The 13,954-nt window shown below is 36.1% G+C and overlaps 1 protein-coding gene across 10 annotated transcripts in view; it reads left to right on the top strand.

Moving 5' to 3' along the window:
• DLG2 (discs large MAGUK scaffold protein 2) overlaps nt 1-13,954 on the top strand; it is a 1,763,217-nt gene that overhangs the window by 1,047,494 nt on the left and 701,769 nt on the right. For 4 of the 10 annotated variants that reach the window (XM_040964340.1, XM_040964338.1, XM_040964334.1 and 1 more), the window contains exon 1: nt 3,047-3,355. The exons of the other annotated variants lie outside the window; for them this stretch is intronic. In XM_040964340.1, the coding sequence (XP_040820274.1) occupies nt 3,047-3,355 (309 nt within the window). Of the gene's footprint in view, nt 1-3,046; nt 3,356-13,954 lie in introns of those variants that run through there. 10 annotated transcript variants of the gene reach the window in all.

Genomic DNA, 13,954 nt, shown 5'->3' with positions numbered 1-13,954 from the left:
GTAAGATGTGTACTTGCACATTGCTAATTCTTGTTTGGCCAGGATTTCATGTCATCTCATGGTCATTAAAACTGTCCAATTACAGTTGATCAAATTGGATTACCATTCATTAGTGAGTCTGTCTCATAGTACAGAGGGCTAGTTGGACATATTTATCTGTTTAAGTGGTCTGTCCTCAGACTGAGAAAGCCAAATGCATGTTTGAAAAAAACATTTTTAGAGGGAACGAAAAGACATGAGACTTAAACCACTCACTAGTATAAAGTAAAGAATAAATCCATTGCAGACTTGTAGTAAGCTTAATGAAATTCAGTTATGGTTCTAAAGAAACTTTGTGGAAACTAGTTATGCAATGTATGATAAGAGGGCCCTTAGAAAATTAAAAGATAAACCATATTTTTCATGAACTGTCTAAAGCCTCTTCATATTTATTCATAAATAAATGACATTTTGAGGTTACTAAAAAAAAAAAAAAAGAATTGAAAGAATTGTGATGACCCTTGTGATAGTAAGAAATAGCTCATTTCTACCAATCCATTCATAAGATATTTAGGTCTCTGTGGAAATTTATTGTATTTTGAGTAAAGCCCAGCCAAGGAAATTTCCTGTCTTTCTTTGAAAGCTGTACAGCCAGTTACAAAATTGTGATGGATACATAGTGACTTGCTTCTACGCAGACTGATTCTTATACATGAGAAGCAAATGAGTGAGAACACAGTATGTCTTCTCTGCAGATGCCAGTGGGTCTGTGAGCAATGACATCTTACTGAAAAAACTGGAGATGCCTGTGTGATTAGATAAAAGTAGAAAGAGTCAAACTTATCACTCTCTAACATTTTCATTTGGAAGTGATGGTATTGCAAGCCTTCCTATATAGTCATATATCATGGCGAATCTAGATAATTTTCATGTTCTCTAAGGCTGTATTTGACTCACATGTTCTTTCAAGAATTATCCAAAATTAAAAAGGGAAAGGGAGGAGGAGATGAGAAGAGAGGGAAGGGTGGGAGTGAGGAACAGAGGAAAGGGAGGGGCACTTTTCTGCATTTTTCCCCCAAGAGATCTGTCTGCCTCACTGTCACTGCCTTTAGATATTGATCTTGACTCTGCGCCCCTTTCTGCTGGAAAGACCATTGATTCCATTGCTAATGCTTCCCAATAGTTCAAATGTTCATGTTTTGCAAATGTTCTTAACAAGGGACTTGAAAATCCTGCACTGATATTAAGCTTAAAACATAGTTCATGTTTTTTAATATTACTGAATTAAAACAGTTTAAAAATGTTAATCAACTCCTTTACTCATCTGTGAAATTTATGTGTCCGCTCATTTATTTATGAAATCAGAAACAAATGCATTTATTGTCTGCTTTGTGCTTGTCGTGTGTTAGATTCTTTCGGGTTTGGAAGAAGGTCAGTATTACAGGACAGGGTATGCCATTATTATTTAACAAAAGCATTTTGAATGTCACTTGTGGCAGACAGTACTAGGTAAGTCCATTTTGCAGAACTTGGAAAAGGACACTTTTCTGGAGATGGTTGGAAACAGAAGATCCTGCTCCTTTCTGGCTTTTAAAATGCATTAAAGATTTACCTAGGGAGTCCTGATACTGAAATGTAGAGCCCGTTATAGATCCTAGCTGGCTAATGCAGTAAGTAAGCCCCTTGCCAACTCCTGCAGAAATGGGGTCTGCATTACCCTGCACCTGGGCCATCCACTGAAAAGGTGGATCTGATGGTCTGTAGCTAAAATAATCATGTCATGGATTATAGCATCTTTATTTGCTCCTGAATAGATGCAACTTGATTCCGAACAAAACCAAAATTATTTCCTCTGGAATGTGTCACAGGGGTAGTCAGGTTAGCAAAAGACACAGAAAGTTGAAAAGAGAAGAAAACTTCTAAGTGTTATTGTGCTTAGCTTTTCTCTCCACTGAAAATGTTGTGTATGAAAGCAGCAAGAGTGCTAATGTTTTTAAACAATCAGGTCCTCCTTGGAAGAAAATTTCATTAAATTGAATAGGCTTTACTCATTTTTGCTGTGAAAGATTTTTTAAATTCTGTTTTTGGAAACCAAAATACCGTATTGCAGAACTAGATGTGTCTTTCACTTTAAAATGCAGGCTCTCTCTGTGGTGAATGTATTTGTTGTGGTAAAGTATTTGAAAGGAGATCCTCAGAATAATTGGGGGTAAGGAAAAACAGGGATTGAAATAAGCCCAAGTCCTAAGTTTTGAACCCTTAACATTAAGCTATTTTAAAAAGAAATAATTAATATGTGCTCATAAAATGCATGTTTGGGTTAAAATTTATGATCATGATTTAAATTGAACTTCCAAATTTTAAGAGACTCAAATACCATGCTTTAACTTCAGTAATTTTTGTAACCTAACTTTTTTTTTTTTAAGTCAATGTCAGTGTCCCTATTTAGCTACCTGATGATTTGGCTCGGGTCTGGGGAATGTCTCTGGAGAAATGATTCCTGTAAATGCTGACAATTCCTTTCCACGTGAACTTTGCCATCATTTTAAATTGCTTATGCTATAGTGTTTCCGCCTCAATGCATCTTTTTTGTAAAGAGGGGTTCTGTTAGTCTGATAAGACCTTCTTCTTCTTCTTCTTCTTTTTTTTTTTTTCTCGCTGAGAGCTGTGTTTTGTGTGAGGATCCGCAAGGAGAGGGAAAAGCCAGAACGCCAAATTGCAAAGAGTCGTCTTTACTGTGGGGCTCCATCCAAAAAGCGTTTGTAACACAGTGTACAGTCTTTTAGCCCAGCTGTGTGGAGCATTGATTGCTTCTGCCTAGAGCAGGGATACTGTCAAGTTGCTCTGTGAGTTGAGTCATCTATTGACAAAGAGCTACCAGCCCGCAGATAATGCTGTGCGGAGCTGCTCTCGCTGCTCCCACGATGCACTCCTTATAGCAGCTGTTAAAGACTGAGGGATCCACGAGGGAAAAGGAGATTTTTACAACTGCCTGGAAGAAGGGGTGTGAGGGAGGAGACATTTCTATGCAGAGCTGACCAAAGGAAAGAGTAGGCATCAGTGCAGTATGAATGCATACCTCACCAAGCAACACAGCTGCAGCCGGGGGTCTGATGGCATGGATACCGGCAAGAGTGCGCCCACACTGATCAGGGATGCCCACTGCGCTTGTGGCTGGCAGAGGAACCCTCAGGGTCTCGGGTACAGTTCTCAGACCATGCCCTCTTCAGGATCTGGGGGGCCAGCTTCCAACAGGACCAAGCTGGTCACCTTGTGGGACAGTGTGCGGAAAAGCCCCCACAAGACGAGCACCAAGAGCAAAGGGACTTGTGGGGAGCATTGTGCCTGCCCACATGGCTGGTTCAGCCCAGCACAGGTGAGCTTTTTCCTTATGACTTTCCCTCAAGTATTGGAAGAAAGCGAGAGTAAATTGTGTAAGGTTAGAGTGGTTTGGAAACTTTACTGAGTCCTCCTTGCTGACTGGGTATGAGTGTTTGGGAAAAAAAAAATGTCATTTTCACACATGTTTGTGGCTTCATGCCTCTGGGTGGCCTGTCAAAGTCAGGAGATGCTGTATTCAGTTTCTTTCACTGACTTTTCCCCAAGTTCAGCTTCCTGTCCTGAGATGATTTTACTGTTTTGCATCATGATCTATTCTGTCTAGCTTAGTTTTGGGGGCTCTTGCCTTTTAAGGAATAGAGAAAAAATGAATATTAATCATATTTTCCATCCATCTAAAGATAAAAATAGATTTATTTCTTCGTTGATAGAAATGGTGATTTGACATATCTGAGTCTAACTTTAGCAACTATATACTTTTGCAGTTTTGAGAACATTTGCTAAATAATTTTATAAGTAAAAATATTAATTATGAGCAAAGATAGAAATGACTACACCTTATTACAATAAAGTAATCAAATGTTTTATTTGTTTACTGAGAAGCATTAAGACTTTCTGTTTAAAAAATAAAAATTCAGACTCTCCTATATGCATTTCTGAAACAGCTTTTCTGACCACAAACAACTAGCATTTTACCAGAGATAAGATTTGCTCATTTTTTTCAACTTCCAACCAAAAAAGAGAAAACTTCCAGCAAATGCTATACAATATAGATAAAATCACCTGTAGTGGCAATGACAAATACAGAACAATGATTGCTCTTAAGTATGCATTGAAAAGAAAAGAACGGTAATTGCAGAAAAAATACTTTTTCAATTTTAGTGTGTTTTAAGTGTAATTGCAAAGTAGATTGATTATGTTTTATAAGCTCAGATGTATATAGAATATTTTCATTTTAATAATAATATTTAAAGAATAATTTTGACAGCAAATTTTAAAAAACAGTTCATGCATCAATAGTTCTTACTATTATAGTTGTATACATAATCAGGTATATGGTTTTAGATGTGAGGACATGAAATTTTAAGCTTTGCTTAGAGAGGAAGAGCATCCTAGCATCTTGACTTAAGAATATATCATCATCTTAATAAAATATCTGCAGCTTGAAATGAAGCGTGACATTTAGAAATTATTTTTAAAGTTAATGTGAATCCTTAACTAAATAACTTTGAAGATTGTGACAATTCCATATGCCCATTAACAAGTGCATTTGTTTTCATGTGTTCATATCTTGTTTGATTACATTAAACTCACCAGCTTGTAGTTTTTGCAAGTAAAGAAACTACTTTATTGCTTTATTGTTGTAATTCATTTTATCAAAGATGTTATATCTCCAATTTCATAAATAACGATTTCCAAGGCCTGAATCTTTAGTACAGTATTCTAATAACAGTACCTAAAATATCTTAATATATTTTTCATCAGCTGAAGCAAATTTTCCCTTCCTTGGTTTTGAATTCAGTCAGTCTCCTACTTGCATAAAATTTATAATAGTTTAATCAGCTAAAGGATTAAAATAGACTCTGCACTGATACTGACAGATCCATTACAGATGAAAAGACAATAAATTGAGACAGCCACCATTTTCCTTTGCTGTTTGCATATGCACTTTTATAATTTTTTTCTCATGCTTCAGTCCTTTCTTACTGTCTGGAATTGATACTGATCATCAGACAGTCATGCCAGGATATCCTTTTGTAGATTTCAGCATTGCGCCACTCTTTCATCACCGGATCCTTTTTGACATCTTAGCCCTGTAAATCTGTAGTGTTAGACTGATCAATATCTCTCTTCATGCTTATACCACTTCAAAGGAATTATATTGAATAAGCTTATTAATCTATACATACATGTTTGTATAGATTTTAATATATGTTAAAATACCTGTATAATACCTAGCTACTTGCATAAGTTAACATGTCTATGTGTATAGATACACAGTCATATTCATACAAACAAAAGTATTCCTATTATCTGGAAAACATTACCTTTTTTCTCAAAATGATCTACGTTTTAATATAAAGCATGTTTCCTTAATTCCTGGTAGGTGCTAAAAACACTGATATATGTGTATATATGTGTGTTCATTCATATGTACATCTATAACATGTATCTGATATTTGTACAAAAATGATTAAGGATTGTTCCTCTGTATGTGCTATCACAAAAACCACAGGATATATGAACTAATGTGTAAGCGTGTATCCATTTAAGCCAACTTTGTTGTAAAATTTTTGCTATACTAATTTTTGCTCCTAAAATTAGCAGCAACTATTCTGCTAAATATATTGTAAAACCAAGATTGGATTCTGAGTATTCTAAATGGTAAAATGTTTGGTAAGGCAGGAAGAAAGATGGTGTGTGTTTTTTGCATAGAATTGCCTATGGAATTTGAGAGCTGTGAAGCATCTGTAAGCTGGGATCTTGCCCCCACAGATATTTGCCGTCTTACGTGGAAATCAGCAGTGTGATTTCCGGCTGCTATAATAGAGGTAATGACTTCAGTTCCTCTGAAGGCTTTTTGCCAAACTGTCATTATTTAGGGTGCTGTATGCTAGCAGGACTCTGTCATTACGTTATTCCTCAGCAGTCTAAAAGGCAGCTCCTGTGCATTCTAAAAGAAGTTTTCATTTCACTGGAGTCTGTACAATTAATATAACCATAATAGTAGGTAGGAAAATAGAAAATTACCATGTTCAGAAGTGAGTTCTGTAACGCATATCTAGGATATTACTGTTGGCCTTGGGACAGAACATTCTCATTGCTGCTTATGTGACATTTCTTCCCAGGGCAGACTAGTTCATGGAGGCAGCACTGGATAGTAGAATCTTAGAAATCAGACTTCTGTGCATTTGCATTTCATTCTCTGGCTCTTCATTTGTTCATCCAAATGCCAAGCAGTTAATACTGACCATGTACCACTCTAGTAATCCCTGTAAACACAATAGTGAATGAAGTAGATATCACCCCTGCTACTGTGGAATTTGCGGCCTACACTGGCATACAACATTTAGCAAACATATCATAACATATGCAGAATTATACCATCATAAATGACAACTTGGAAGTGATACAAAGTTCCAGAGAGTGCTTCAGATACCATAGTAAATGTGCATTCAGCATACAGAGGGACCTTAGGGCGCTAAGACAGGATACTTTATATCTCTTTAGATGCAGATGTTTCTGTTTTGTAAAATAGAGTTAAAAATAGTTCCCACCTCAACGGATTGTGGTGGGGAATAATTATCATCGTTCTTACAGAGCACTTAGCATGACCATGCTTTCAAATAGTAGAAGTTATTGTAGAATAAATGAATGAATAATAAATAAATGTAATTCCTTATTCAAGATTGATTGGGAAGAGAAAAGAGGTTAAAAAGTGAGGGCTTGGGAAGTGTGGTATTATTTCTACCAAATGTAATGAGATCATGAAAAGTTTTTGGTTTTTTCATGTATGTGGTTATTAAGTGAATAAATAGAGCCCAGCGTGGTAGCCTAGCGGCTAAAGTCCTTACCTTACATGCACCAGGGTTCCAAACGTGTGCCGGTTTTAATCCAACAGCCCCGCTTCCCATGCAGCCTCTTTCTTGTGGCCTGGGAAAGCATTCAAGGATGGCCCAAAGGCTTGAAACCCTGTACTCATGTGGGAGACCCAGAAGAGGCTCCAGGCTCCTGGCTTCAGATCAACTCAGCTCTGGCTGTTTCAGCCACTTGGGGGGTGAATCATCAAACAGTCTCTTCTCCTGTATGTCTGACTTTCTAATAAAAAATATTAAGTCTTTTAAAATGTATAAAAAGAGGAAAATGCCTTAAGCTGAAATAATAGACACAGAAAAATTATATAAAACCCTGTTGCCTTGGAAATGCACTTAGTTCTAACTGCCCAGAACATTGGCCTCTTCCAGGCAGGTTCATAACCAGAGGAACCTGAAGGGGTGGGAGGGGCCTAGTCAGAGTGCCTGGTGGTCCTCCATGAAGACTCCGTTGAGGATGAAGTCACTGCTGGGTTTTGCTGCCTGATCTGCACTTCGCCGCCTGTGAATTGGCTCTGTGACTCTTGGATCTTTCAGGGTTTGGATTTATCTGTTGCTAAAATAACTAGTTTCCCCTTGATGAAACCTTAAATCTCTTCTATTATATTCCATGACTGTGTCAACTGACACTCATTAATAAATAGGAAGTTTTTTTAGAAAATTTTATTGCCTGAGAGCCAAATAGTCCTAAATTTGAATTTATTCTTTCCCTGTTCAATATCATTTGCTTAACCTCTTTCATTGCACTCCTCTGTGAAACTTAAAATTAAAAAAAATTAATGTTGTAAAGAAATGCAGTGAGAATTGATAACACTGAAACTTCAGGAAGGCACTCAGGAACACAATTGGTAGTAAATGTTATTTACTATTCGTAGTAATATCCAAGTAGTTTTTAAAAATTATTTATTTTATGATACAATTCCATAGGCTCATGAAACTTCTCCTTCCTCCCTGCAAATCTTCTCCCCACCCACTGATTTCCCCTGTATTATTACAACAGTATAGTCTTTAATAAAGTCATAAGTCTATCATTCAACTATTTAAATGTATCCTGACAGTGTAGATAGAGACAATGGCAGAAATTCCAGCATCCTATTTTCAAGATATAGTTATCAGATTCATTGGTCCATTTTTGACTTGGTCCTTCTCTGATTACATACTGCAATGTGTCTTTACTTCTTGATCTGATAGTCGCTATTATACAGTTCCTCTAGATATACACACATACATGCATGTTTACCTACACATTTATTGAACTTGGCATTTTGCATGATGTTTGCTTACATCTGAGAGAACATATGATGTTTTGTTTTTTAACGTAAGAGCTTATTATCAGGAGAATCAATCTTCAGTGTTATGCTCCTTCATTACAATGTATAGTTTCCTCAGTGAATTTCTTTATGCCTTTCTTGTAATGATGAAGGTTAGGCTAGGCAATAGTCCAGAAACTTTTGGCATAGCACATCATGATGCTGATGCTGGGGTGACATTTTGTCCTTCAGGATTCTCAGAGATTTACAACTGTGCGCTCTAAAAGAAAATCATGTAAAATAGAATTATATTGATGAAGTAGAATTGTTGGAAGATTGTCTTAGCACTATCTTGCAAGGCCAACTGCATTTGAAGTATTTAGCCAAGCTCTGTAAATCTCCCTGTTCCTGTTACAGCCCCTTTACAGCAATTCCACAAAGAGCAATTTGCAGCAACTTGAGTGCAGAGGACTTTATAGTCCAAGAAATAAGATTGCCCTAAGCAGAAATCTCAGGCTCACACTAGCCAGAAAGATTGGACAGCTCGTTTTAACTCATTGCCTGCTTCAACTGATTTCCTTCTAGGGGGCCCTGACCAAGGAAAAATAAGGCTTAATTTCTAGGGGAAAGTTGCTTCCTGGGTAAAGGGATGCAGGAGAGAGCAAGTGATGTGACTAAAAAAATTAAAGTTCTGAGCATTTCTGTGACAGATCTGAAGCCATTTGGTTAACATTCTTGGTATCCATACTCTTGGTGCTGGCATCAACTCAGCTTTCTTTTCAGGGCAGGACAAGGAGAAGGAGAACACAATGGACGAGAAAGAGCACAATAACTTAATGTTTGTGGAAGACTCACAGTGCTCACAAGGTTCTTCAAGTTCTCCCAGTGATACTAATGAAATATTAATTAGTTCTGATTTTATAGCTAAGAGTATCTTGCTCAGGATCATTGCACTGTCAAAGGCAGAACTAGTGTTAAACAGAAGTTTGCATGACTGACTCTGTTTCTTTTACCATATCATTTAATAAAAAATTGCATGGTACTGTCTGATGATACCATATTGTCAGTGCTGTTTCAGGTTCCTTGAAGTAGGCAACCCTCCAGAACTCTATATCATTCTCTATTCTAGCAGCAGTTTTCTTTGGTGATTAAATTGTTTTACATGATTGAGATGACTGGCATCTCCCTGTGAAGTCCTGGATTTCTCCATTTTACTTCATTTTCTGCTGTCAGGGTTTCTGAGTGAGTTGGACCTTGGAAGACCTCTTCTCTCTCACCAGAGTTAATAAATGTGCAGATTGAAAGCAGTTGGAGTTGGGTTGCTACTTGCTCTTAAAAATATCTCATAATCTTTGTTATTTTTAAGGTGGTAATATTTTTACAAATATTACTTTGTAATATTTATGTAATGAATTGGGAACTCACCAATATAAACTTAATATAAATACAATATAAAAGCACAAAACGACTTGAGTTTTTAGTCCAAGAGAATCACCTCACTATGTGGTGAATCTCATACACATGTGCAATTTACTGATGAATCTATCATGTCAATAATCAAATATCTGTTTTTATACCATTGTCTCCAGTGTGCATCCTCATCCTTTTTTTCTGATACTGTTTGAAATGTTAAATATACATCATCTACTCCATCTCACTCCTTAATTTGCTGAAGGCTTCTAGACATTTTATAAATTATTAGGATTTCATAAGAACTTGGTGGCCATCAAACCCACTTTACAAAGGAGAATATAAAACCTACAAAAGTGGTTAGATTTTTTCATAGTGTTTCACTTTGTGTGAAAGCATTGTTCTACATTTGGAACTCAAAATTGCATTCTTTTGCTGGTTTAAGTTGCCATCCCTCACTTGGTTCTGATTTTCCCATTTTAATGAGAAGTGATCATTGGCATAATTTATTAAGCATAAATTTGTTGAAAAGCAGCTTTGGTCATTCAATAAAAAGGGATATCTAATTTTTACTCACATGTTCAAACCAGTGGTTCCTAATGCCTGAAGGAAGAGGCACTAGGAAGCATTTTGGAAAAACAGGGATGCACTTATCTCTCAATGATTATTGGAAAGTGCTATCCCTGAGGGAAGTGAGGCCAGAGATGCAAGGTTCACTGTAATTTGCAGAGCAGTGCTGCAGAAGAAAACATTGCCCTATGTGCCATCCGGATTTTAGCATTCCACTGGACATTTTTGAGGATTAACAAGGCATTTTTTTCTGATTATCTAAGTCAAAATCAAACTCAGTTTTACAAAGTGATTTTTTGCATGAATTTAATAGTGATTGTATTTTCTGGCAATGTAACTCGTGTGTACACCCAAGGACAGCAATGTTTCATTCTATTCGGACAAACGTTAAGAGCTGTTCCATATTTTGAAAGGTCTTATCCTTATCCTCCCAGCATTTGTGTCATTAATACACCTCTCCTCTTGCAGTTTGCATTTCTAGATTTCAACAGAAAATATATAATGGAAAATATTCTTGACACACTTAATAGAACCAGAGCCTGACATTTTATTTCTTTTGCTGTGCTATTTCATTTTTTGTTTTATTTTATTAAATGGCAAGTAGTAAAAAAGTTGTATACATTTATGATGTGTTTTTAACTATATTGACAAGCACACAGGAAAGAAGCAGCATTGATAAAAGACTTAGAATGAAGCATTTTTAACTTATAAGCATCAAACAGAGGCATTTCATTACATTTTATTAAATGTTGATTTAAACTGTATTTGATTGATGTGTTCTTTTTAATTTTTAAAACATTTATAACACTAAAAATCCACATTTTAAAAATTACTTGATGTTACATAGTTTAAAGTTTTCTGATTTTTTCAATATTACTGATATTGTCCCAGATCTTATCCACACTAAGCTTTCTTATAAGTCATTAGATTGCTAGACCTATGGTAAGTTTGTTTGTCACCCCAATCTTGGATCAAAAGACTGATTTCTGTAGAACCAGAAATCAAATTTATTACTTTATGATGAGGGATTTGAAATATGGATAGATGGATGATAGATAAGCAGGATATAGATAGATGGCAGCCAACTCCCTCATGTCCTGTTTGTCATGTCCTATATAAATCAGACAGCTACTTTAATGCTGAGCTTAACTTTAACTAACATCAAGTTTATTTAAAGGAACATGGAACTTATTAAGTTTTCTTTTGTTCGGTTATCTACTAGTTTTGTTAGTGTATATATTGTCACCTAATGTTAGTTCCTTTGATTTCTTATCATATGCATATATACATATAATTGAGCTAGCAATAATTTTTTTTATCAAAAATCTATCATATATGTGTTATTTTCAGAGGCTTCTTCCAAGAAGTGAGATCTTTCTCAGAGTTCATTTTTAAATCCAAGTGTATTTATTGTAAGTACACATAGGCTTTTGGCTATTTCATTATATCATATGTTATATATGAGTTTCCAGATAACTAAACTAAAAGATCTATCTGTGAATTTCACTTTAGGTTAAGAAATGAGGATACTACAAAATATTTATTATAAAGTAACTCTGGTCTGATAGAGCTGACCTACTTAGAAGTTTAAGTCTGTTATGTTTCTGTCTCTCTCTCTCTCATCTCCCTCTCTCTCTCTCTATATATAATATACACACATATATATACACATACAGATATAGATATATATTTATCTTGCTTTCTAACTTTAGTAGGAGTCAGCAAAATAAAGAATACAATCCAAATCCAGTGTGCTAATTATTTTTGTATAACTTATCACTGAAGAGTGCTTTGTAAAAAATAGTTTTGATAGTTGAAGAAAATAAAAAAAAGAATATTTCAAGTATGTGAAAATTATATGAAATTTTGATTATGTTCTCTGTAAATAAATTTTACTTGGACACATCCATGCTCATTTGTTGACATGTGGTCTATAGTTGTTCCTGGGATGCAATTCCAGAGTTAAGTACTTGAGATAGAATCTTTAAGGCCAGAAACTCCTAAAGAATTTATTACCTGGCTGTTGACAAAAAAGTTTGCTACCTTCTGCACCTCTCAACTGCTAGTGTCTTACTAATGGAATAGCTCTGTAAGTCTAACAAAGCCTATTCTGTTTTTAAAGACCTGGTTCCAGTACATCATCCTCTTCAAGTTTTTTTTTTAATCATTGTAGCTGATAAAAGCTCTCTTTAACATGGTACCCTGGACAGTTGGAGTATTACCTCGCTCTTGGGGCTCCTCGTTTCCTTCTCAGTCTCCTTGATTACAGAGAATGAAGTCGCTAAGATCCCCATCCAGAGCCTTACTCACAGCAGCCGTGCTGTACAATCAATTATTGGTGATCATTCTTGGGTGTATTTGGATCCATGTTTCTCAACTACAATCATTTTTATAAGGGGAAAGACTGTCTTTCTTTAGAAAAGGAGGATTGATTTTTATTTATTTGAAAAGTCAAATTACATAGAAAGAAGAAGAAATAGAGTGAGGGAGGGAAGAAAGAAGTGGTATATATATAGAGAGAAGGAGAGACAGAGAGACAGAGACATTGAATGAATCTTCCATCCTTTGTTTCACTTTTCAAATGACTGCAATGGCTAGGGCTGACCAAGTAGAAGAATGAGTTCAGGGGCCAAGTTCCTGGGCGATCTTACAGTGCTGTCCCACATACATTAGCAGGAAGTTGGATTCCAAGTGGAACAGCAAGGACATAAACTAATGCCTATATAAGATGCTGACATTGCAGAGGGCTACTTTATCCACTATGTCACAACACCAGCTATGAAACTGTCTTTATTGCCTTTTTGTATAGCAGGATAGCCTGTACAATTCACCTATCACTTTCTATCATGATTATGGCTAAGTTGTCATACTTCTATGTGTGTGTCTACTCCCCTGAGTTTAATTCTCTTAGCATACAACCTGTATTTATTTAACTTTGTTTCCCCAGGGTCTAGCATATAACACTGAGTTAATAATATGTTCTTGTTTTTTTCATGAATATTAATTGAGGACCTTGTGTATTAAATTTTATCATTATTATTATAAACTATATAAGTGTCTTTTTAAAAAAGATTTATTTATTTTTTTTTGGAAAGTCAGATATACAGAGAGGAGGAGAGGCAGAAAAGATCTTCCATCTGATGATTCACTCCCCAAGTGACCACAACAGCCTGTGCTGCACCAATCTGAAGCCAGGAGCCAGGAGGCTTTTCTGGGTCTCCTACGCAGGTGCAGGGTCCCAAGGCTTTGGGCTGTCCTGGACTGATTTCCCAGGCCACAAGCAGGGAGCTGGATGGGAAGTGGAGCTGCCAGGATTAAAACTGGCACCCAGATGGGATCCTGGCACGTTCAAGGCAAGGACTTTAGCCGCTAGGCTACTGCACCGGGTCCTGTAAGTGTCTTAAAAGTGGCATCTTCTACCCCCATAACTCTATTTAGTAAGCATATTGTTTAGAAAGTTATTTAGACAGATTTATTTTGATTATTTTTGTTGTGATTCATGTTTCAAAGTTAGGTCCTATCTTCAAGTGGGTCATATTGTTTCAATGATGAAACATACAGCAATGTAATTTGAGAGGACGGTCAGGAAAAAATAATGTGATCATACACTGCTTCATTGTCTAATTTAGGAGTTGCTTGTTCTCTGAAAGGTTGAAATAATGTCAGCAAATATTGTTTTACAGTTCATTCCTGTTTTTGCTGTCATAGACTGCAGGGCCTTTTTCTTTTATATTTTCACTATTACAATGCTCAGAATATAATAACCGGTGCAAATGTGTTAAAAAAAATCTATGATTGGGGACTGGCATAGTG

This window comes from Ochotona curzoniae, unplaced genomic scaffold, assembly GCF_017591425.1.
Source record: "Ochotona curzoniae isolate NIBS_2020 unplaced genomic scaffold, NIBS_Ocur_1.0 scaffold_3223, whole genome shotgun sequence".
NCBI classification, from domain to species: Eukaryota; Metazoa; Chordata; class Mammalia; order Lagomorpha; family Ochotonidae; genus Ochotona; species Ochotona curzoniae.
The sequence above is the reverse complement of the archived record's forward strand: the minus strand, read 5'-3'. Positions and strand labels throughout refer to the sequence as shown.